Raw genomic sequence first — 24,862 nt, 5'->3', positions numbered from 1 at the left:
ATCAGCCAAGACACTATTGGTTGTACAGCCACTGACTTCACGGACCAATCGGATAATGCAGTAACGCTTTTTTTTGCTATGTATTATCTGATCGGTCCGTTTGATTTGCCCACGTCCATTCACCAAATTGTTCTATTGCAAGCCACCGACTTGCTGTGCCTGGGGGGGGTTGTGCTTATGTTTACAGGGGGTGCTGATGGGGCTTACGCAAGTTACACAGGGGGTGCTTATAGGAGTTACAGTGGGTGCTTATGGACCTACATAAGCCCCATCTGCACCCACTGTAACCCCCATAAGCACCCCCTGTGTAACTAATGTAAGCCCCATCAGCACCCCCTGTAAACCCCATAAGCATGACCCCCCCCGGGGCAAGGCAAGTCGGCGGCGTGCGATGAAACAATTTGGTGCATGTGCGCATGAGCGGCACGGCCCATAGAATCCCCTGACCCGTTATCAAATAAGTCTGCTTAAACAGCTGTTTGGAGGAGGTTTTTGTTGTAACAGGCATTCTGGCCTGAATTAAAGGTTTTGACAACAGCACCAGAAAAATCTCTGTTTTAATATTAGGCATTGAATCTCCAAGCCTTAAAGTTGAGAGACTAGAGTTCTTGATAATAGAAGGGCCTTGAGATAGAATGTCAGAATTACTGATGATGGCGCTTGTTTGATCCGAGCTATCATTCTTTGCAGAAGAACAGTCTGAGGAAATATGTAAGCTAAATGAAATGACCAGGGAGTTGCTAGAGTATTCATAAACTCTGCATACAAAGAGAGAAGCGCGCTACCAGGAAAGAACAACAGCTTAGTGGCTAGTTCTATAGAGAGTTACCACCTAGGAGCAGCCTCTTTTAGCCCAGTTGTACTTTTCACAGAGGAAAACTTTCCTGAAGTATATCAGTCTGATCCCGCCAAGTAAGGTTAATCCAGCCCCGAAATACCAGGCAATTCTCCTCTGAAAAAGGAACATGACAAACCCAGACGATCGTTTCGGCCTTCTATGGGCCTCGTCAGTGAGGTGCAGCCATATGCCTCTAAGCACACTGGGCAAGGAGTCCACATCTGGTTTCCCCCATCACCCTTAGGGAGACCTGCCCAGGGTCATAAAAATTTGCATACAAAGAAGCGCTCTATCAGGAATGAACAATAGCTCAGTGGCTTGTTCTATGGTGAGTTACCACCTAGGAGCAGCCTGTGTTAGCCCAGTTGTGCTTTTCACAGAGGAAAACTTTCCTGAAGTATATCAGTCTGATCCCGCCAAGTAAGGTCAGTCCAACACCTGAAATACCAGGCAATTCTCCTCTGAACAAGGAACATGACAACTCCACAACTCCAGACGATCGTTTCGGCCTTCTATGGGCCTCGTCAGTGAGGTGCAGCCATATTCCTCTAAGCACACTGGGCAAGGAGTCTACGTCTGGTTTCCCCCATCACCCTTAGGGAGACCTCCACAGGGTCATAAAAATTTGCATACAAGAGAGAAGCGCTCTACCAAGAACAAACAACAGCTCAGTGGTTTGTTCTATGGTGAGTTACCACCTAGGAGCAGCCTCTTTTAGCCCAGTTGTGCTTTTCACAGAGAAAAAAACTTTCCTGAAGTATATCAGTCTGATCCCGCCAAGTAAGGTCAGTCCAGCCCCGAAATAGCAGGCAATTCTCCTCTGAACAAGGAACATGACTACCCCAGACGATCTTGTTCAGAAAGGGATTGCCTGGTATTTCGGGGCTAAACTGCACTGTTAAGTCAGGATCAGACTTATATGCTACAATAAAGTTCTTCTCGGTGAAAGGCACATGTTGAGCAAAAAGAGGCTGCTTCTTGGGAGGTAACTAGCGATAGAACAAGCTATTGTTTGTTCCCAGGTTGAGCTCTTCTCTTTTTTTATTTATGCAAATTATGACTCTTAGGGTAGTCTCCCTAAGCATGATGCGGGAATCCAAACATGGACCCGTTGCTCAGTGTGCCTAGAGGGATATGGCTGCACCTCACTGACGAGGCCCACACTAGGCCGAAACATACATCTGGGGTTTTGCATTTTCTCTTGTTCAGAGAGGGAATGCCTGAACTGCACTGTTAAGTCATGATCAGACTGATATGCTACAGGAAAGTTCTTCTCTGTGAAAGGCACATGTTGAGCAAAAAGAGGCTGCTTCTCGGGTGGTAACTAGCCATAAAACACGCTATTATGCTATTGTTCGTTCCCAGGTTGAGCTCTTCTCTATTTTTATTTATTTATAAACTCTGCCTTAAGAAATGAGAAGCCATCATCAGGTCTGCCTCTTGTAGATCCCATTGATCTATAATCTGATTAAAGACATCCAGATGAAGAGACCACACCTGGAATATGAATTGCTGAAATTGTACAGAGATTGTTCTATACCCAAGTCAAAATTCTAAAAAAACTTCCATCGATAGGGAACTGGAAGTTCCCCTTTGATGATTGATACAGGCCACTGCTGTGACTCTGACTGAACACACAGATAAGTATCTTCTTTCAGGAGATGCCAGCTATGAAGAGCCCTGAAGATTAAGTTCTAGGATATTTATTGGTAACCTCGTCCCCTGAGACCAGACTCCCTGTGCCCTTCCTCCTGGATGACCACCACACTGCACCCAACTTGCATCTGCTATGACTATTGTCCAGGTTGGGAGTTTGAAGGAAACCCCTAGAGAAATGAATTGGCGATTTATCCACCAGGACAGAGAGACTCTCATTTTGAAATCCAAGAAGATTATTTGAGAAAGTTGGCAATAGTCCTTGCACCATTGCATTATCATGCAGAGCTTAAGATGTATCATGCGAAACCTTTTTTAAAGAAATAGAGTCTGATGCTGCTATAAGACCTGACACTTTCATGCACTCAGCTACTGTAGGATTGGAAAGGAATTGAAGCGCAATAAAAGATGTCTGAAGCTTTAATATTTTTTTTATCCATTAAGGAAAGTCTCATAGATGATAACTCCTAGGAAAGAGACCCTGGTTTAAGAAGAAAGAGAACTCTTTGGAACATTAATTCTTCCAATTATGCTTGCGAAGAAACAACAAAAGTTTGTTTGTATGAGATACAGCTAAAGGTAAAAATAGACAGAACAAAGTAAGGAGTGAATTGCAGGGAATGGAAGCAAGACCTCTAAATTAGTGTAAGAAGTTGCAGCTACACTGAACCATTACACATTTCCTGCCTGGAGGTGCCTAGTCTGAAGAAGAGTTCTGTGTAGCTGCACTTTCTCCACTGGACTGACCATCACTGTATACACTTCTCCTTCAACAAATACACCACACACCTCCAGCATCACCACCCGCCCCGCAGAAACTGGAACAACATCACCCAAGAACAACTGCACTCCACCCTGATCAAGTCCCCCCCACTGACCTCCACTGACGCCAACTCTTCCGCCCGCCACCTACATCGCTGGATCACAGACTGCGCAAATACCCTCGCCCCCCTCAAGAAACCGTACAGCCGCCAGCCCACCAACAAGGCCAGCTGGTTCACCCCCACCCTCCAGGACTCCAAACGCCACTGCAGACGATTAGAGAGAACATGGAGATCCAGCAAGTCCCCCTCGGACAAATCCGCCTACAAAGAAGCCGTCGCCACCCACCACCACCTCATAAAAACCACATAGAAAACCGCTATCCTAGACAGAATCCACACTAAAACCCACAACAGCAAGGAGCTGTTCACAGTCATCAAGGAATTCTCCAAACCCAACAGTGACACTAACGACATCCCACCCTCCCAGGACCTCTGCGACAACATCGCTACTTACTTCCACCGCAAGATCATCAACATTTACGACAGCCTCGAGCTCCAGAACTCACCACTCACCGCCGACCCACCCACACCTTACCCAAACCCACCACCCGCCACCGTCTACGGACTACCTGGATCCCCCTCATCACGGAGGACACACTCAGAATCATGAAATCTATCCACTCCGGAGCACCCTCCGACCCATGCCCGCACCATATATTTAACAAAGCGGGTTTTACCCTCGCCCACGAACTCTGCCTCACCATAAACTGCTCCATCAAAACTGGTACCTTCCCAGATGACTGGAATCATGCAGAGCTGAAACCCCTGCTGAAGAAACCCACAGCTGACCCCATAGATCCTAAAAACTACTGTCCCATCTCTCTACTCCCCTTTCCAGCCAAAGTAATCGAGAAGGCCATCAACGCACAACTTGTTGACCACATCGAGACCAACCACATCTTGAACCCCTCCCAATCCGGTTTCAGGAGCAATCACAGCACCGAGACCGCCCTCCTCACCGCCACAGACAACATCCGTGCCCCGCTCGACCAAGGAGAGACTGCCGCCCTCATCCTTCTAGACCTCTCAGCCGCATTCGACACTGTAGACCACAGCACCCTCCTCACGCACCTACACGATGCCGGCATCCGCAATAAGGCCCTGGAATGGATCACCTCCTTACTCAGCGGCAAAATCCAGAAAGTCAGACTCCCACCCTTCTACTCCAATCCCACAGCAATCAGCTGCGGCGTACCCCAAGGCTCTTCTCTTAGCCCCACCCTCTTCAACATCTATATGGCCCCCCTCGCCGCCATCGTCCAACAACTGGCTCTTCGACTGAATCGTCTTCCCTTAGCCCCCCTCTCCCCCCCTCCCATAGCGCCTTGAGACCCTCACGGGTGATTAGTTTGCGCTTTACAAGTACCCAATAGATATAATCAGAGGTCTTGGTTTCCGTTCCTTGCAACTCACTCCTTACTTTGTTGTAAGCATTGGAGAGTGATTTGGGAACACCCACCATAGGAACGCTATTTACACGGAACAATCAGTGCAAGCCAAATGGGAGTCATGAACTCTGAAACAATGCAGAGGTGCATTTCTAAGCAGTAAGACAGCCAGCACAGGCATTGAACCAAGCTTACAAATGAAGCAGATGGAACAGAAGTAAACAATGAGTAATCACTGTAATAGAGCTGCTGAAATTTTGGAAAAAACTATGGCAGCTGTAGCTAGACCAAATGGAAGAGCAACAAAGTGAAAGTGTTTGTCCTAAAAGTAGTTAGCTAAGCCAAATATAGAGCTACTGTGGTAGTGTATGTATACAATAAGGTCCCCTGGCTATGATGTATACCCTGAATGGTGTACCTGATCATAGCCTGTGGGCTAAGTGAGTGCACACTTACCTTGAGATGCACCCACTCTACTGTACTTAGTCAGCTGCAGAAAAGCTGGTTCAAGTAGAGAGCCAATCCAGTGCTGTGTATGTCACAGCAGAGGATTTAAATGTGGAGTATATCTACACACCAACAGGAGAAAGCTTAGGGACCGGACCTTGCAACACCTTTGGCTGGCTTGAGACTAACTCCTCACTGGGAGTGATTGTGTCACTGCCCCATATTCCAATCTCCCCTCCGTCTATCAGTTACAGTGTTCAGATGGGGAAAATGGGCCTCAAATCAGTCTGAGGACCCCCTCAAAGAAGAAACTTCCTCCTGTGGAGGCAAAGGTAAGACTGGCACACCAAAAGACATGGGAGGCATTAAGTGCTTTTGACATTTTGGGAACCTTTGCCTCCTCCTAATGGCAAGGAGTTAAAAGCCAGGAGTTATTAAGTGTGGACTCTCACCACCTTATAAAAGAAAGTAGGTTTTCAATGGATGAAAATGCTCAGCTAGGGTAGGTGTTGTGGTACAGCTCTGCAAATGCCAGCTGCTTAAACCATGAAGTGTGCTGTTTAGTGTCTAAGGATTAATAATTTAGCTACAAAAAACTGAAAATTTTCATGTAGCAGTAGCAGGCACATGCTCTAAGGGGGTATTCCTAGCTGCCAAGAATGACGCAATAAACTTTGGCATTTTGCCCCCTCGCGGGCCTAATTTTGCCCACGAATTTGAAAGAAAAAAGCAGTCAATTTGAAAAAAAGACTAAACCCCAGGTAAGAAAAATATTTCCTAAAAATATTTTTCCCCAAATATGAAACTGACAGTCTGCAAAAGGAAATACATAAACCTGGCTCATGGCAAATATAAGTACAATACATATATTTAGAACTTTATAATAAATGCATAAAGTGCCAAACAATAGCTGAGGTGTCTTAAGTAATGAAAACATACTTACCAAAAGACACCCATCCATATATAGCAGATAGCCAAACTAGTACTGAAACGGTTATCAGTAGAGGTAATGGAATATGAGAGTATTTCGTCGATCTGAAAAGGGAGGTAGGAGATAAATCTCTACGACCGATAACAGAGAACCTATGAAATAGATCTCCTGTGAGGAAAACCATTGCATTCAATAGGTGATACTCCCTTCACATCCCTCTGATTGTACTCTGAGAGGAACCGGGCTTCAAAATGCTGAGAAGCGCATATCAACATAGAAATCTAAGCACAAACTTACTTCACCACCTCCATAGGAGGCAAAGTTTGTAAAACTGAATTGTGGGTGTGGTGAGGGGTGTATTTATAGGCATTTTGAGGTTTGGGAAACTTTGCCCCTCCTGTTAGGATTGTATATCCCATACGTCACTAGCTCATGGACTCTTGCCAATTACATGAAAGAAATCAGTATAATGAGAGCACAAGCTACCTCCCCTGGGGAACGTGATCAGGAGTGTGTATATAATTGTGTTTGCACATACTACAGATGAACTCTCCCAAGAAGTCACTCTTGGGAAAGAAAACTCAACTCACAAAAAGAACTTTAAAGACCATTAACAACAGTTGAACTGTATAAACAAAAATGCATAATAAAAAGACAATTAAATAACAATTACAGAAAAACAATAGATTATCTTCTGATAAATTTATAAGTTTCCTTTAATTTCCCTGTTCCCTTTATCACATAAACATATATGAGCTGTGAACTCTTGCCCATGCTTAGTAAAAGCTGGTGCCTCAGAAAGTGTGCACACTCCAACAATGAGAAGCTATCCTTTTACATTTATTTATTTGCAATAGCTCTTTTACAAAGGCTTACAGGAGACTCCAACTAAACAACTTATCCAAGTGTATAAAGGGTAATGAAACTGAAAAGGATGATAAGTAATATGATTTTGCCCTACCCGTTTCATGCTCAGGAACATGCACATGCATGTCATAAGCACTATATCGCAGTAGTTTTTGGAGTAATGCATAATATTGTTACAAACACTGCAGACACCGTATTCAAGACGTGCACACTCCTGAGCCTACTTTTCTTTAAGAAAGGATACCAAGAAAAAAAGTAAATTTATATATGATCTTATTGCATGTATACATTTTTCTTTTTTTTAAATAAACTAACTGTTCTCGAAAAGTATAAATATAATGACTGACATGATCGGATATTTAATGTCTCCAGCACTTAAGAACTGAATTAGTTCTTGTGTGAACTAAAAATTAATCGTATTCACTACCATTTATTTTGTATTGAAGTTTACAAATATAACCAGGTGGCAATTGCTTATCATTGCACTAGAATTTTCTCTAATGCATCATTTTACTCACATTTGCCTATAGATTCTGAGTTTTGTATGATATTTTGAGACATAAAGCTAACAAATACATGTTTTTTCTTACACTGTTTACAAACATACCAGTGGCACGGAAAATGAATAGGGTGCATTTTCAGTTCTTATTAAAAACAATTTCATATTTTATGGCCATTAGGGTATTTGCCCAAAATAAATAGGAGTACATTTTAGCCATTAAACAACACATTTAGAAAACACAAAATTAAACTTTTAACGATTTTTTTTAAATCCAATTTACTTTCATAATCAAAATGTCTTTTTATGTGCAATATATATATATTTGTGATTTTCTGATAGCTGTCACATAAAACTGGGACAGGGAAAATTAAAGTAACTGAAATTTGTCACTCATCTGAAATTCCGAATGTGTTATTGCATTGTCTTTTTATTGTAGGTTTGTGGATTATGCAATTCTACTGTATTTAATGGTCGTTTAACATTACATCCCTTTTGAAAACCTGTTTGCTGCCCCATACCCAGCAGTAGAACTTCCACTGAATTACTGCCCCACGCATTCTTACTTGTCACTGTTTGCCAGTCTCCGGTATTCTCCCACAGTCATAGCTTTCTTCTGGATGTTGTATTGGGTGAAGAGGCCAGACTGACCAGTCACTACCTGCTGAATGGGAGCTGGAATCATCATGTCATCAAGATCATCATATGTCTTTCGAGGTCGCCACTCCTTAGGGGGAATCACCTAGATAGAAACATGAAATACTGTAGTAAATAACTATAAAGATGTCTTTTTTTAAAGATCTCTCTAATGCTGTTCTACAAAACTGTGCACCTGCAATGCAGGGACATGAACATATTGGGCTTAAAAAAATTTACCAGATAAATTCCTTTCCTTCCGTATAGGGAGAGTCCACAGCTTCATTCCTTACTGTTGGGAAATACAACACCTGGCCACCAGGAGGAGGCAAAGACACCCCAGCCAAAGGCTTAAATATCACTCCCACTTCCTCAATACCCTAGTCATTCTGCCAAGGGAACAAGGAAAAGTAGGAGAAACATTAGGGTAAAAATGGTGCCAGAAGAAAATAAATAGGGGACGTGCGGGGGCCGTGGACTCTCCCTATCCAGAAGGAAAGAAATTTATCTGGTAAGCATAAAGTATGTTTTCCTTCCTAAGATAGGGACAGCCCACAGCTTCATTCCTTACTGTTGAGAAAACTATACCCAAGCTCCAGAGGACACTGAATGAATAACAGGAGGGAACAAAAAGGAAAAGGCGGACCCTATTCTGAGGGCACCACAGCCTGTAAAACTTTTCTCCCGAAAGCTGCTTCAGCCGAAGCAAAAACATCAAACTTGTAAAATTTAGAAAATTTATTTAAGGAGGACCAGGTAGCCGCCTTACAAATCTGATCCATAGAGGCCTCGTTTTTAAAGGCCCAAGAGGAAGCCACTGCTCTAGTGGAATAAGCAGTTATCCTCTCAGGAGGACGAAGTCCCGCTGTCTCGTAAGCTAAGCGGATGACACTCCTTAACCAAAAAGATATTAGTAGCCTGAAGGTAGAACTTCAAGGCGTGAACCACATCCAAATTGTGAAGCGTTCCTTCGATGAAGGAGGATTAGGACATATAGTTGGTACCACAATCTCTTGATTGATGTCGCAATCTGACACAACCTTAGGAAGAAAACCTAATTTAGTATGTAAAACTGCCTTATCTGCATGAAAAATCAGATATGGAGGCTCACATTGCAAAGCAGAGATCTCAGAAACTCTGCACGCAGAGGCAATAGCCAATAAAAAGAGAACTTAATGTCAAAGGAATGCAGAGGCTCAAACGGAACCTGTTGCAAAACCCGAAGAACAAGATTTAGGCTCCAAGGTGGAGCCCCAGATCTAAACAAAGGTCTGATCCTAATCAGAGCCATAACAAAGGACTGTACGTCTGGAAGCTCAGCCAGTCTCTTGTGCAATAAAACCAACAGGGACGAAATCTGTCCCCTCAGGGAACTAGCAGAAAGGCCCTTCTCCAGCCCATCCTGGAGAAAAGATAAGATCCTGGCAACCTTAACTCTGTGCCAGGAAAAAAAAAAGGCTCTTCACACCAGAATAAGTAGGTCCTCCACACCTTGTGGTAGATAAGCTGAGTAACTGGTTTACGAGCTTGAATAAGGAGTATCAATGACACTCAGAGAAACCTCTCTTGACTAAGACTAAGCGTTCAATCTCCACGCAGTTAGCCTCAAATGGACCTTGTATCAGCAGGTCTCTGCGACAAGGTAACTTCCACGGAGGAGATGAGGACATACCCACTAGATCCGCGAACCACGTCCTTCGCGGCATGGAGCAATCAGGATTACTGATACCTGCTCCTGCTTGATGCGGGCCACCACTCGAGGAAGAAGCGGTAATGGAGGAAAAAGATATACGAGTTTGAACCTCCAGGGCGCTGCTAGTGCATCTATTAGATCTGCCTGGGCATCCCCCGTACCTGGGTAGCTTGGTATTGATATGGGACGCCATGAGATCTATCTCCGGCATCCCCCACTGGCTGCATATCTCTGCAAACACCTTGAAATGGAAAGACCATTCCCCTGGATGGAAGGATTGCATGCTGAGAAAATCCGCCTCCCAGTTGTCCACACCCGGAATGTGGATCGCTGACAGGTTTGGTACGTAAAACTACCTTATCTGTATAGCTGTGGGCCTCCGCCCACTCCAGAATCTGAGATACTTCCTTCATTGTCAAGGAACTTCTCGTTCCCCCCTGATGGTTGATGTAAGCCACTGAGGTTATATTGTCTGATTGGAATCTGATAAACTGGGACGAACCCAGAAGTGGCCAAGCCTTCAAGGCCTTGAAAATTGCCCGTAGTTCCAAAATATTGATCGGGAGGGAGGACTCCTCCTGAGTCCACAACCCCTGTCCCTTCCTGGCACCCTAAACAGCTCCCCATCCAGATAGGCTTGCATCCGTAAGCACAATCTCCTAGGATGGTCTTAAGAAGCATGTCCCTCGGGACAGATGATCTGGACAGAGCCACCAAGAAAGCGATTCTCTCGACCAGCTGTCTAATACAATCTAATGAGACAGATCTGAATGATCGCCATTCCACTGCTTCTGCATGCACAGTTGTAAAGGTCTGAGACGGAACCTGGCAAAAGTAATGATTTTCATGCAGGACACCATGAGACCAATCACCTCCATACACTGAGCCACAGAGGGACTCAAGGAGGTCCGGAGGGCAAGACATGCCGAAGTTAGCTTGCAATGTCTCAAGTCTGTTAGAAAAATCCTCATAGATATGGAGTCTATTATAGTACCCAGGAATTCCACCCTGGTAACTTGGGATAAGAGAAATCTTCTCAAAGTTTATCTTCCATCCATGTGATCGAAGAAGACTGAGAAGGGACTCAGAGAATTCTTCTGCAAGACTAAAAGATGGTACTATGGGGCTACTGCAATACCCTGAGTTCTGGCAATGGCTAGAAGAGCCCCCAGAACCATTGTAAAGATTCTTGGAGCAGTAGCTAGGCCAAACGAAGAGAAATGAAGTGCTGTTCCAGGAATGCAAACCTCAGGAACTGAAAGTGTTCCCTGGGGATTGGAACATGAAGGTAAGCGTCCTTCAGATCTATAGTGGTCATAAACTGGCCTTCCTGAATTAAAGGAAGGATGGACCTTATTGTCTCCATCTTGAAGGAAGGGACACTATGAAATTTGTTTAAGCACTTTAGGTCCAGAATAGGGCAGAAAGTTCCCTCCTTCTTTGGGACAACAAAAAGGTTTGAATAAAACCCCAAACCTCTTTTTTCAATAGGCACCGGGACAACAACTCCTGAGGATAGATCCCGAACACACCCTAGAAATGCATCCCTCTTTTCTGGTCTGGTAGACAGATTCGAGAGAAGGAATCTGCCCCTTGGCGGATGAGATTTGAAGCCTATCTTGTAACCCTGAGATACCACCTCCAGGACCCACAGATCCTGTACGTCCTTGAACCATGCGTCTGAAAAAAGAGACAGACTGCCCCCTACACAATCTGATCCCGGATCGGGGGCTGCCCCTTCATGCCGATTTGTTTTCGGCAGGCTTCTTATTCTGCTTGGATTTATTATAGGACTGAGCTGGCTTCCAAGCACTCTTGGGTTGATCAGGCTTGGAGGAGGATTGTTGTCGTTGGAATTTGTCAGAACAAAAATTAGAAGATTGTCATCCCTTAGACTTGTTGTTCTTATCTTGTGTAGGAAGGCACCCTTGCCTCCAGTAACCGTAGAAATAATGGAGTTCAGGCCTGGACCAAATAAAATCTTTCCCTTGAAGGGAAGAGAAAGGAGTCATATCTGCAGACCAAGACTTCAACTAGAGCGCCCGGCGGGCTAGGACCGTAAAGCCAGAGGCCTTTGCATTTAGGCGAATAATTTGCAAGTTCGCATCACAGATTAAAGAATTAGCAATTCTCAGAGCTTTAATTCTGTCTTGAATATCCTCAAGGGAAGACTCCACCTCAATGAATTCCGACAAAGAGTCGCACCAGTAGGTAGCCGCTCCAGCAACCACAGCCGCCGGTTGAAACAAAAATCCTGTATGTTGAAGCATCTTTCTCAGAAAGGTTTCCATTTTCTTATCCATCGGCTCTCTGAAGAAAAAACTATCCTCAAGAGGTATATAGTAGTACATTTAGCAAGCGTAGAGATAGCACCATCCACCTTAGGAATGGAGCCCCACAAATCCAGTTGTGAGTCCACGACCGGGAACAACTTTTTAAAAGCAGACGAGGGGGAAAAGAACCAATTTTTTCCCATTCGTTCTGAATAATGTTCGCCATCTTAACCGGAACAGGAAAAATCAAAGGAAATTTCCTGTCTTCATAAACTCTGTCTAATTTAGGTATCATAGGTTCTTCAGGCAGGGCGGCCTCTGGAACCTCTAAAAAACTCAAGTGCTCAATTTTAAATCTAAAGCTACAGAGGTTAACTAATCATTAGATAACTGGGACATAATAGCTAAATCCGATAAATATTTAGATGACTCCGGGTCAGGGCTGCAGACACCGCCATTTGTAACTGCGCAGCAAAGTCCACAGGAAGAAGGCCCCCTCTGGATGGAGGATTAGATGTACTACGGGGAACTGCATGTGAAGTGGATACTGTAGCAAGAGTAGTAATCTCACGGGACGCCCAGTCCTGAGAGGTAGATGGCTCAGAGGGACTAAGAGCCTTAGCAGGCTTGTCTCCCTTAGACTTTATAACGGTGGTAAGGCATGTGGAACATAATTGAGTGGGCGGGAAAACCACGGCCTCCTCACAATATAAATAGGTATGATTTAGTACAGAAGGAGTACCTTCTAACATGTCAGAGTCCTCCATAGCTCAGGTTATACCCACAGAAGGACAAAAAACAGAATTTATGTTTACCTGATAAATTTCTTTCTCCAACGGTGTGTCCGGTCCACGGCGTCATCCTTACTTGTGGGATATTCTCTTCCCCAACAGGAAATGGCAAAGAGCCCAGCAAAGCTGGTCACATGATCCCTCCTAGGCTCCGCCTACCCCAGTCATTCGACCGACGTTAAGGAGGAATATTTGCATAGGAGAAACCATATGGTACCGTGGTGACTGTAGTTAAAGAAAATAAATTATCAGACCTGATTAAAAAAACCAGGGCGGGCCGTGGACCGGACACACCGTTGGAGAAAGTAATTTATCAGGTAAACATAAATTCTGTTTTCTCCAACATAGGTGTGTCCGGTCCACGGCGTCATCCTTACTTGTGGGAACCAATACCAAAGCTTTAGGACACGGATGAAGGGAGGGAGCAAATCAGGTCACCTAAATGGAAGGCACCACGGCTTGCAAAACCTTTCTCCCAAAAACAGCCTCAGAAGAAGCAAAAGTATCAAACTTGTAAAATTTGGTAAAAGTGTGCAGTGAAGACCAAGTCGCTGCCCTACATATCTGATCAACAGAAGCCTCGTTCTTGAAGGCCCATGTGGAAGCCACAGCCCTAGTGGAATGAGCTGTGATTCTTTCGGGAGGCTGCCGTCCGGCAGTCTCGTAAGCCAATCTGATGATGCTTTTAATCCAAAAAGAGAGAGAGGTAGAAGTTGCTTTTTGACCTCTCCTTTTACCTGAATAAACAACAAACAAGGAAGATGTTTGTCTAAAATCCTTTGTAGCATCTAAATAGAATTTTAGAGCGCGAACAACATCCAAATTGTGCAACAAACGTTCCTTCTTTGAAACTGGTTTTGGACACAGAGAAGGTACGATAATCTCCTGGTTAATGTTTTTGTTAGAAACAACTTTTGGAAGAAAACCAGGTTTAGTACGTAAAACCACCTTATCTGCATGGAACACCAGATAAGGAGGAGAACACTGCAGAGCAGATAATTCTGAGACTCTTCTAGCAGAAGAAATCGCAACTAAAAACAAAACTTTCCAAGATAATAACTTAATATCAACGGAATGTAAGGGTTCAAACGGAACCCCCTGAAGAACTGAAAGAACTAAATTGAGACTCCAAGGAGGAGTCAAAGGTTTGTAAACAGGCTTGATTCTAACCAGAGCCTGAACAAAGGCTTGAACATCTGGCACAGCTGCCAGCTTCTTGTGAAGTAATACCGACAAGGCAGAAATCTGTCCCTTCAGGGAACTTGCAGATAATCCTTTTTCCAATCCTTCTTGAAGGAAGGATAGAATCCTAGGAATCTTAACCTTGTCCCAAGGGAATCCTTTAGATTCACACCAACAGATATATTTTTTCCAAATTTTGTGGTAAATCTTTCTAGTTACAGGTTTTCTGGCCTGAACAAGAGTATCGATAACAGAATCTGAGAATCCTCGCTTCGATAAAATCAAGCGTTCAATCTCCAAGCAGTCAGCTGGAGTGAAACCAGATTCGGATGTTCGAACGGACCCTGAACAAGAAGGTCTCGTCTCAAAGGTAGCTTCCAAGGTGGAGCCGATGACATATTCACCAGATCTGCATACCAAGTCCTGCGTGGCCACGCAGGAGCTATCAAGATCACCGACGCCCTCTCCTGATTGATCCTGGCTACCAGCCTGGGGATGAGAGGAAATGGCGGGAACACATAAGCTAGTTTGAAGGTCCAAGGTGCTACTAGTGCATCCACTAGAGCCGCCTTGGGATCCCTGGATCTGGCCCCGTAGCAAGGAACTTTGAAGTTCTGACGAGAGGCCATCAGATCCATGTCTGGAACGCCCCACAGGTGAGTGACTTGGGCAAAGATTTCCGGATGGAGTTCCCACTCCCCCGGATGCAATGTCTGACGACTCAGAAAATCCGCTTCCCAATTTTCCACTCCTGGGATGTGGATAGCGGACAGGTGGCAGGAGTGAGACTCCGCCCATAGAATGATTTTGGTCACTTCTTCCATCGCTAGGGAACTCCTTGTTCCCCCCTGATGGTTGATGTACGCAACAGTTGTCATGTTGTCTGATTGAAACCGTATGAACTTGGTCCTCGCTAGCCGAGGCCAGGCCTTGAGAGCATTGAATATCGCTCTCAGTTCCAGAATATTTATCGGTAGAAGAGATTCTTCCCGAGACCAAAGACCCTGAGCTTTCAGGGATCCCCAGACCGCGCCCCAGCCCATCAGACTGGCGTCGGTCGTGACAATGACCCACTCTGGTCTGCGGAACGTCATCCCTTGAGACAGATTGTCCAGGGACAGCCACCAACGGAGTGAGTCTCTGGTCCTCTGATTTACTTGTATCTTCGGAGACAAGTCTGTATAGTCCCCATTCCACTGACTGAGCATGCACAGTTGTAATGGTCTTAGATGAATGCGCGCAAAAGGAACTATGTCCATTGCCGCCACCATCAACCCGATCACTTCCATGCACTGAGCTATGGAAGGAAGAGGAACAGAATGAAGTATCCGACAAGAGTCTAGAAGTTTTGTTTTTCTTGCCTCTGAGAGAAAGATCCTCATTTCTAAGGAGTCTATAATTGTTCCCAAGAAGGGAACCCTTGTTGACGGGGATAGAGAACTCTTTTCCACGTTCACTTTCCAGCCGTGAGATCTGAGAAAGGCCAGGACAATGTCCGTGTGAGCCTTTGCTTGAGGAAGGGACGACGCTTGAATCAGAATGTCGTCCAGGTAAGGTACTACTGCAATGCCCCTTGGTCTTAGCACCGCTAGAAGGGACCCTAGTACCTTTGTGAAAATCCTTGGAGCAGTGGCTAATCCGAAAGGAAGCGCCACGAACTGGTAATGTTTGTCCAGGAATGCGAACCTTAGGAACCGATGATGTTCCTTGTGGATAGGAATATGTAGATACGCATCCTTTAAATCCACCGTGGTCATGAATTGACCCTCCTGGATGGAAGGAAGAATAGTTCGAATGGTTTCCATCTTGAAAGATGGAACCTTGAGAAACTTGTTTAAGATCTTGAGATCTAAGATTGGTCTGAACGTTCCCTCTTTTTTGGGAACTATGAACAGATTGGAGTAGAACCCCATCCCTTGTTCTCTTAGTGGAACGGATGAATCACTCCCATTTTTAACAGGTCTTCTACACAATGTAAGAACGCCTGTCTTTTTATGTGGTCTGAAGACAACTGAGACCTGTGGAACCTCCCCCTTGGGGGAAGTCCCTTGAATTCCAGAAGATAACCCTGGGAGACTATTTCTAGCGCCCAAGGATCCAGAACATCTCTTGCCCAAGCCTGAGCGAAGAGAGAGAGTCTGCCCCCCACCAGATCCGGTCCCGGATCGGGGGCCAATATTTCATGCTGTCTTGGTAGCAGTGGCAGGTTTCTTGGCCTGCTTTCCCTTGTTCCAGCCTTGCATTGGTCTCCAAGCTGGCTTGGCTTGAGAAGTATTACCCTCTTGCTTAGAGGACGTAGCACTTTGGGCTGGTCCGTTTTTACGAAAGGGACGAAAATTAGGTCTATTTTTCGCCTTGAAAGGCCGATCCTGAGGAAGGGCGTGGCCCTTACCCCCAGTGATATCCGAGATAATCTCTTTCAAGTCAGGGCCAAACAGCGTTTTCCCCTTGAAAGGAATGTTTAGTAGCTTGTTCTTGGAAGACGCATCAGCCGACCAAGATTTCAACCAAAGCGCTCTGCGCGCCACAATAGCAAACCCAGAATTCTTAGCCGCTAACCTAGCCAATTGCAAAGTGGCGTCTAGGGTGAAAGAATTAGCCAATTTGAGAGCATTGATTCTGTCCATAATCTCCTCATAAGGAGGAGAATCACTATCGAGCGCCTTTATCAGCTCATCAAACCAGAAGCATGCGGCTGTAGTGACAGGGACAATGCATGAAATTGGTTGTAGAAGGTAACCCTGCTGAACAAACATCTTTTTAAGCAAACCTTCTAATTTTTTATCCATAGGATCTTTGAAAGCGCAACTATCCTCTATGGGTATAGTGGTGCGTTTGTTTAAAGTAGAAACCGCTCCCTCGACCTTGGGGACTGTCTGCCATAAGTCCTTTCTGGGGTCGACCATAGGAAACAATTTTTTAAATATGGGGGGAGGGACGAAAGGAATACCGGGCCTTTCCCATTCTTTATTAACAATGTCCGCCACCCGCTTGGGTATAGGAAAAGCTTCTGGGAGCTCCGGCACCTCTAGGAACTTGTCCATTTTACATAGTTTCTCTGGGATGACCAACTTTTCACAATCATCCAGAGTGGATAATACCTCCTTAAGCAGAATGCGGAGATGTTCCAACTTAAATTTAAATGCAATTACATCAGGTTCAGCCTGTTGAGAAATGTTCCCTGAATCAGTAATTTCTCCCTCAGACAAAACCTCCCTGGCCCCCTCAGATTGAGTTAGGGGCCCTTCAGAGATATTAATATCAGCGTCGTCATGCTCTTCAGTAACTAAAACAGAGCAGCCACGCTTACGCTGACAAGGGTTCATTTTGGCTAAAATGTTTTTGACAGAATTATCCATTACAGCCGTTAATTGTTGCATAGTAAGGAGTATTGGCGCGCTAGATGTACTAGGGGCCTCCTGAGTGGGCAAGACTCGTGTAGACGAAGGAGGGAATGATGCAGTACCATGCTTACTCCCCTCACTTGAGGAATCATCTTGGGCATCATTGTCATTATCACATAAATCACATTTATTTAAATGAACAGGAATTCTGGCTTCCCCACATTCAGAACACAGTCTATCTGGTAGTTCAGACATGTTAAACAGGCATAAACTTGATAATAAAGTACAAAAAACGTTTTAAAATAAAACCGTTACTGTCACTTTAAATTTTAAACTGAACACACTTTATTACTGCAATTGCGAAAAAACATGAAGGAATTGTACAAAATTCACCAAATTTTCACCACAGTGTCTTAAAGCCTTAAAAGTATTGCACACCAAATTTGGAAGCTTTAACCCTTAAAATAACGGAACCGGAGCCGTTTTAACACTTTAACCCCTTTACAGTCCCTGGTATCTGCTTTGCTGAGACCCAACCAAACCCAAAGGGGAATACGATACCAAATGACGCCTTCAGAAAGTCTTTTCTAAGTATCAGAGCTCCTCTCACATGCGACTGCATGCCATGCCTCTCAAAAACAAGTGCGCCACACCGGCGCGAAAATGAGGCTCTGCTTATGCTTTGGGAAAGCCCCAGAGAAATAAGGTGTCTAATACAGTGCCTGCCGATATTTATAATATCAATATACCCAGATAAAATGATTCCTCAAAGCTAAATATGTTTTAAAACTGAATCGATTTAGCCCAGAAAAGTCTACAATCTTAATAAGCCCTTGTGAAGCCCTTATTTACCATCGTAATAAACATGGCTTACCGGATCCCATAGGGAAAAATGACAGCTTCCAGCATTACATCGTCTTGTTAGAATGTGTCATACCTCAAGCAGCAAGAGACTGCACACTGTTCCCCCAACTGAAGTTAATTGCTCTCAACAGTCCTGTGTGGAACAGCCATGGATTTTAGTTACGGTGCTAAAATCATTTTCCTCATACAAACAGAAATCTTCATCTCTTTTCTGTTTCTGAGTAAATAGTACATACCAGCACTATTTTAAAATAACAAACTCTTGATTGAATAATAAAAACTACAGTTAAACACTAAAAAACTCTAAGCCATCTCCGTGGAGATGTTGCCTGTACAACGGCAAAGAGAATGACTGGGGTAGGCGGAGCCTAGGAGGGATCATGTGACCAGCTTTGCTGGGCTCTTTGCCATTTCCTGTTGGGGAAGAGAATATCCCACAAGTAAGGATGACGCCGTGGACCGGACACACCTATGTTGGAGAAATAAAAACGTTTTTTATTATAGAAAACTGCACCTTTATACTCCCAATGGCTGAGGCACTCACCACCTCCTAGACCCAGACAGTTAACAGAGGAAACACTCTCCTCAGGTTCAAGTCTCAGCCGGAATGGAGGAAATGAACATAGACCACACCTGGTCACATGGAAAGCAAAACAATACTTCCCATGTTATTACAAATACAGCAAGTAATAGGAGTTGAGCAACACTTTCAAAAATGAAAGTGAAACCTGTCTGTTCCAGCCAAAAACACACAGTCTATCAGCAGTATGTAAATAATTAATACACTGATAAATTAACCCCAACTGTTCAATAAACCCCCTTCAGTGGATATTAACCCTGGATCCTATCAAGGAATAAAGGAGCCACACTGTGACCATGTTATAGCGTTTTATGTGTAAAAATTAAAACGATCTTACCTCCAGGATGCCTCTCAAGTGTGACAGTCTAATAGCAGTGCTGCTGACATGGACTTGAGTGAGAGAAAGCAGGCAGCGAAACTCGTCAACACTGATTGCTTAGGAGCTGTTAGCAGTAGTCTGGATGGTTTTGCAAAAACATAATTTATGCTTACCTGATAAATTCCTTTCTTCTGTTGTGTGATCAGTCCACGGGTCATCATTACTTCTGGGATATAACTCCTCCCCAACAGGAAATGCAAGAGGATTCACCCAGCAGAGCTGCATATAGCTCCTCCCCTCTACGTCAGTCCCAGTCATTCGACCAAGAAACAACGAGAAAGGAGTAACCAAGGGTGAAGTGGTGACTGGAGTATAATTTAAAAGATATTTACCTGCCTTAAAACAGGGCGGGCCGTGGACTGATCACACAACAGAAGAAAGGAATTTATCAGGTAAGCATAAATTATGTTTTCTTCTGTTATGTGTGATCAGTCCACGGGTCATCATTACTTCTGGGATACCAATACCAAAGCAAAAGTACACGGATGACGGGAGGGATAGGCAGGCTCATTATACAGAAGGAACCACTGCCTGAAGAAACTTTCTCCCAAAAATAGCCTCCGAAGAAGCAAAAGTGTCAAATTTGTAAAATTTGGAAAAAGTATGAAGCGAAGACCAAGTTGCAGCCTTGCAAATCTGTTCAACAGAGGCCTCATTCTTAAAGGCCCAAGTGGAAGCCACAGCTCTAGTGGAGTGAGCTGTAATTCTTACAGGAGGCTGCTGTCCAGCAGTCTCATAGGCTAAACGTATTATGCTACGAAGCCAAAAAGAGAGAGAGGTAGCAGAAGCTTTTTGACCTCTCCTCTGTCCAGAGTAAACGACAAACAAGGAAGAAGTTTGGCGAAAATCTTTAGTTGCCTGCAAGTAGAACTTGAGGGCACGAACTACATCCAGATTGTGTAAAAGACGTTCCTTCTTTGAAGAAGGATTTGGACACAAGGATGGGACAACAATCTCTTGATTGATGTTCCTGTTAGTGACTACCTTAGGTAAGAACCCAGGTTTAGTACGCAGAACTACCTTGTCTGAGTGAAAAATCAGATAAGGGGAATCACAATGTAAGGCTGATAACTCAGAGACTCTTCGAGCCGAGGAAATAGCCATTAAAAACAGAACTTTCCAAGATAACATTTTTATATCAATGGAATGAAGGGGTTCAAACGGAACACCCTGTAAAACGTTAAGAACTAAGTTTAAACTCCATGGTGGAGCAACAGCTTTAAACACAGGCTTGATCCTAGCTAAAGCCTGACAAAAGGACTGGACGTCTGGATTTTCTGACAGACGTCTGTGTAACAAGATGGACAGAGCTGAAATCTGTCCCTTTAATGAACTAGCTGATAAACCCTTTTCTAAACCTTCTTGTAGAAAAGACAATATCCTAGCGATCCTAACCTTACTCCAGGAGTAACCTTTGGATTCGCACCAGTATAGGTATTTCCGCCATATTTTATGGTAAATCCTTCTGGTAACAGGCTTCCTAGCCTGAATCAGGGTATCAATAACCGACTCAGAAAAACCACGTTTTGATAAAATCAAGCGTTCAATTTCCAAGCAGTCAGCTTCAGAGAAGTTAGATTTTGATGTTTGAATGGACCCTGTATCAGAAGGTCCTGTCTCAGAGGTAGAGACCAAGGCGGACAGGATGACATGTCCACTAGATCTGCATACCAAGTCCTGCGTGGCCAAGCAGGTGCTATTAGAATTACTGATGCTCTCTCCTGTTTGATTTTGGCAATCAATCGAGGAAGCAGCGGGAAGGGTGGAAACACATAAGCCATCCTGAAGTTCCAAGGTGCTGTCAAAGCATCTATCAGAACTGCTCCCGGATCCCTGGATCTGGACCCGTAGCGAGGAAGTTTGGCGTTCTGGCGAGACGCCATGAGATCTATCTCTGGTTTGCCCCAACGTCGAAGTATTTGGGCAAAGACCTCCGGATGAAGTTCCCACTCCCCCGGATGAAGAGTCTGGCGACTCAAGAAATCCGCCTCCCAGTTCTCCACTCCCGGGATGTGGATTGCTGACAGGTGGCAAGAGTGAGACTCTGCCCAGCGAATTATCTTTGATACTTCCATCATTGCTAGGGAGCTTCTTGTCCCTCCCTGATGGTTGATGTAAGCTACAGTCGTGATGTTGTCCGACTGAAACCTGATGAACCCCCGAGTTATTAACTGGGGCCAAGCCAGAAGGGCATTGAGAACTGCTCTCAATTCCAGAATGTTTATTGGAAGGAGACTCTCCTCCTGATTCCATAGTCCCTGAGCCTTCAGAGAATTCCAGACAGCGCCCCAACCTAGTAGGCTGGCGTCTGTTGTTACAATTGTCCAGTCTGGCCTGCTGAATGGCATTCCCCTGGACAGGTGTGGCCGATGAAGCCACCATAGAAGAGAATTTCTGGTCTCTTGATTCAGATTCAGAGTAGGGGACAAATCTGAGTAATCCCCATTCCACTGACTTAGCATGCATAGTTGCAGCGGTCTGAGGTGTAGGCGTGCAAAAGGTACTATGTCCATTGCCGCTACCATTAAGCCGATCACCTCCATGCATTGAGCTACTGACGGGTGTTGAATGGAATGAAGGACGCGGCATGCATTTTGAAGTTTTGTTAACCTGTCTTCTGTCAGGTAAATCTTCATTTCTACAGAATCTATAAGAGTCCCCAAGAATGGAACTCTTGTGAGAGGAAAGAGAGAACTCTTCTTTTCGTTCACTTTCCATCCATGCGACCTTAGAAATGCCAGAACTAACTCTGTATGAGACTTGGCAGTTTGAAAGCTTGAAGCTTGTATTAGAATGTCGTCTAGGTACGGAGCTACCGAAATCCCTCGCGGTCTTAGTACCGCTAGAAGGGCACCCAGAACCTTTGTGAAGATTCTTGGAGCCGTAGCCAATCCGAATGGAAGAGCTACAAACTGGTAGTGCCTGTCTAAGAAGGCAAACCTTAGATACCGGTGATGATCTTTGTGGATCGGTATGTGAAGGTAAGCATCCTTTAAATCCACTGTGGTCATGAACTGACCCTCTTGGATCATGGGTAAAATAGTCCGAATAGTTTCCATTTTGAACGATGGAACTCTTAGGAATTTGTTTAGAGTCTTTAAATCTAAGATTGGCCTGAAAGTTCCCTCTTTTTTGGGAACCACAAACAGGTTTGAGTAGAACCCTTGTCCTTGTTCCGACCACGGAACCGGATGGATCACTCCCATTGTTAACAGATCTTGTACGCAGCGTAGAAACGCTTCTTTCTTTATCTGGTTTGTTGACAACCTTGACAGATGAAATCTCCCTCTTGGGGGAGATAATTTGAAGTCTAGAAGGTATCCCTGAGATATGATCTCTAGTGCCCAGGGATCCTGAACATCTCTTGCCCAGGCCTGGGCGAAGAGAGAGAGTCTGCCCCCTACTAGATCCGGTCCCGGATCGGGGGCTCTCGGTTCATGCTGTCTTTGGGGCAGCAGCAGGTTTCCTGGCCTGCTTGCTTTTGTTCCAGGACTGGTTAGGCTTCCAGCCTTGCCTGTAACGAGCAACAGCTCCTTCCTGTTTTGGTGCAGTGGAGGTTGATGCTGCTCCTGTTTTGAAATTCCGAAAGGGACGAAAATTAGACTGTCTAGCCTTAGCTTTGGCCTTGTCTTGAGGTAGGGCGTGGCCCTTACCTCCCGTAATGTCAGCGATAATTTCTTTCAAACCGGGCCCGAATAAGGACTGCCCCTTGAAAGGTATATTAAGTAATTTGGACTTAGAAGTAACATCAGCTGACCAGGATTTTAGCCACAGTGCCCTGCGTGCCTGTATGGCGAATCCTGAGTTCTTAGCCGTAAGTTTGGTTAAATGTACTACGGCCTCCGAAATGAAAGAATTAGCTAGTTTAAGGACTCTAAGCCTGTCCGTAATGTCGTCTAGCGTAGAGGAACTAAGGTTCTCTTCCAGCGACTCAATCCAAAATGCTGCCGCAGCCGTAATCGGCGCGATACATGCAAGGGGTTGTAATATAAAACCTTGTTGAACAAACATTTTCTTAAGGTAACCCTCTAATTTTTTATCCATTGGATCTGAGAAAGCACAGCTATCCTCCACCGGGATAGTGGTACGCTTAGCTAAAGTAGAAACTGCTCCCTCCACCTTGGGGACCGTTTGCCATAAGTCCCGAGTGGTGGCGTCTATTGGAAACATCTTTCTAAATATTGGAGGGGGTGAGAACGGCACACCGGGTCTATCCCACTCCTTAGTAACAATTTCAGTTAGTCTCTTAGGTATAGGAAAAACGTCAGTACTCGCCGGTACCGCAAAGTATTTATCCAACCTACACAGTTTCTCTGGTATTGCAACAGTGTTACAATCGTTGAGAGCTGCTAAGACCTCCCCTAGTAGTACACGGAGGTTCTCCAATTTAAATTTAAAATTTGAAATATCTGAGTCCAATCTGTTTGGATCAGAACCGTCACCCACAGAATGAAGCTCTCCGTCCTCATGCTCTGCGAGCTGTGACGCAGTATCAGACATGGCCCTAGCATTGTCAGCGCACTCTGTTCTCACCCCAGAGTGATCACGCTTGCCTCTTAGTTCAGGTAATTTAGACAAAACTTCAGTCATAACAGTAGCCATATCTTGTAATGTTATCTGTAATGGCCGCCCAGATGTACTAGGCGCCAAAATATCACGCACCTCCCGGGCGGGAGATGCAGGTACTGTCGCGTGAGGCGAGTTAGTCGGCATAACTCTCCCCTCGCTGTTTGGTGAAATTTGTTCACATTGTACAGATTGACTTTTATTTAAAGTAGCATCAATACAGTTAGTACATAAATTTCTATTGGGCTCCACCTTGGCATTGGAAAAATGACACAGATATCTTCCTCTGAGTCAGACATGTTTAACACACTAGCAAAAAACTTACAACTTGGTTATAATCTTTTTTAGCAAAAAACGTACTGTGCCTCAAAGAGGTACTAACGATTAAATGACAGTTGAAATAATGAACTGAAAAACAGTTATTGCATCAAATTTTAAAACAACACAACTTTTAGCAAAGGTTTGTTCCCATTAGTAAAAAACCACACTAATTAAATTTGTACATAAGAAAACAAAACAACGTTTTTTATACACAGTCACTATAAGAATTCTCACAGCTCTGCTGAGAGAATTTACCTCCCTTCAAAGAAGTTTGAAGACCCCTGAGATCTGTCAGAAATGAACCGGATCATGCAGGACATATAAAAGTAGCTGACTGGAATTTTTTGATGCGTAGCAAAGAGCGCCAAAAACGGCCCCTCCCTCTCCCACACAGCAGTGAAGAGAAACGAAACTGTCACAATTAAAGCAAAAAACTGCCAAGTGGAAAATAATGCCCAAACATTTATTCACACAGTACCTCAGCAATGTAAACGATTCTACATTCCAGCAAAAACGTTTAACATGAGAATAGTTATTAAAAGGATTAGTGACCTTAACACAGTAGTTCCGGTGAAATACCATCCCCAGAATACTGAAGTGTATACATACATGTCATTTTAACGGTATGGCAGGCTTTTCTCATCAATTCCATTCAGAAAATAAAAACTGCCACATACCTCAATGCAGATTCATCTGCCCGCTGTCCCCTGATCTGAAGCCTTTACCTCCCTCAGATGGTCGAGAACAGCAATATGATCTTAACGACTCCGGTTAAAATCATAG

The 24,862-nt window shown here is 44.4% G+C and overlaps 1 protein-coding gene across 2 annotated transcripts in view; it reads right to left on the bottom strand.

Annotated features, from left to right (window-relative positions):
• KDM4B (lysine demethylase 4B) overlaps positions 1-24,862 on the bottom strand; it is a 233,457-nt gene that overhangs the window by 152,596 nt on the left and 55,999 nt on the right. For both annotated transcript variants that reach the window (XM_053703174.1, XM_053703173.1), the window contains one exon: positions 8,017-8,192. In XM_053703174.1, coding sequence (XP_053559149.1) covers positions 8,017-8,192 — 176 coding nt within the window. The remainder of the gene's footprint in view (positions 1-8,016; positions 8,193-24,862) is intronic.

Source organism: Bombina bombina, chromosome 2 (genome assembly GCF_027579735.1).
Source record: "Bombina bombina isolate aBomBom1 chromosome 2, aBomBom1.pri, whole genome shotgun sequence".
In the NCBI taxonomy this organism is placed as follows: Eukaryota; Metazoa; Chordata; class Amphibia; order Anura; family Bombinatoridae; genus Bombina; species Bombina bombina.
This window is presented reverse-complemented; position numbering and strand designations above follow the sequence as displayed.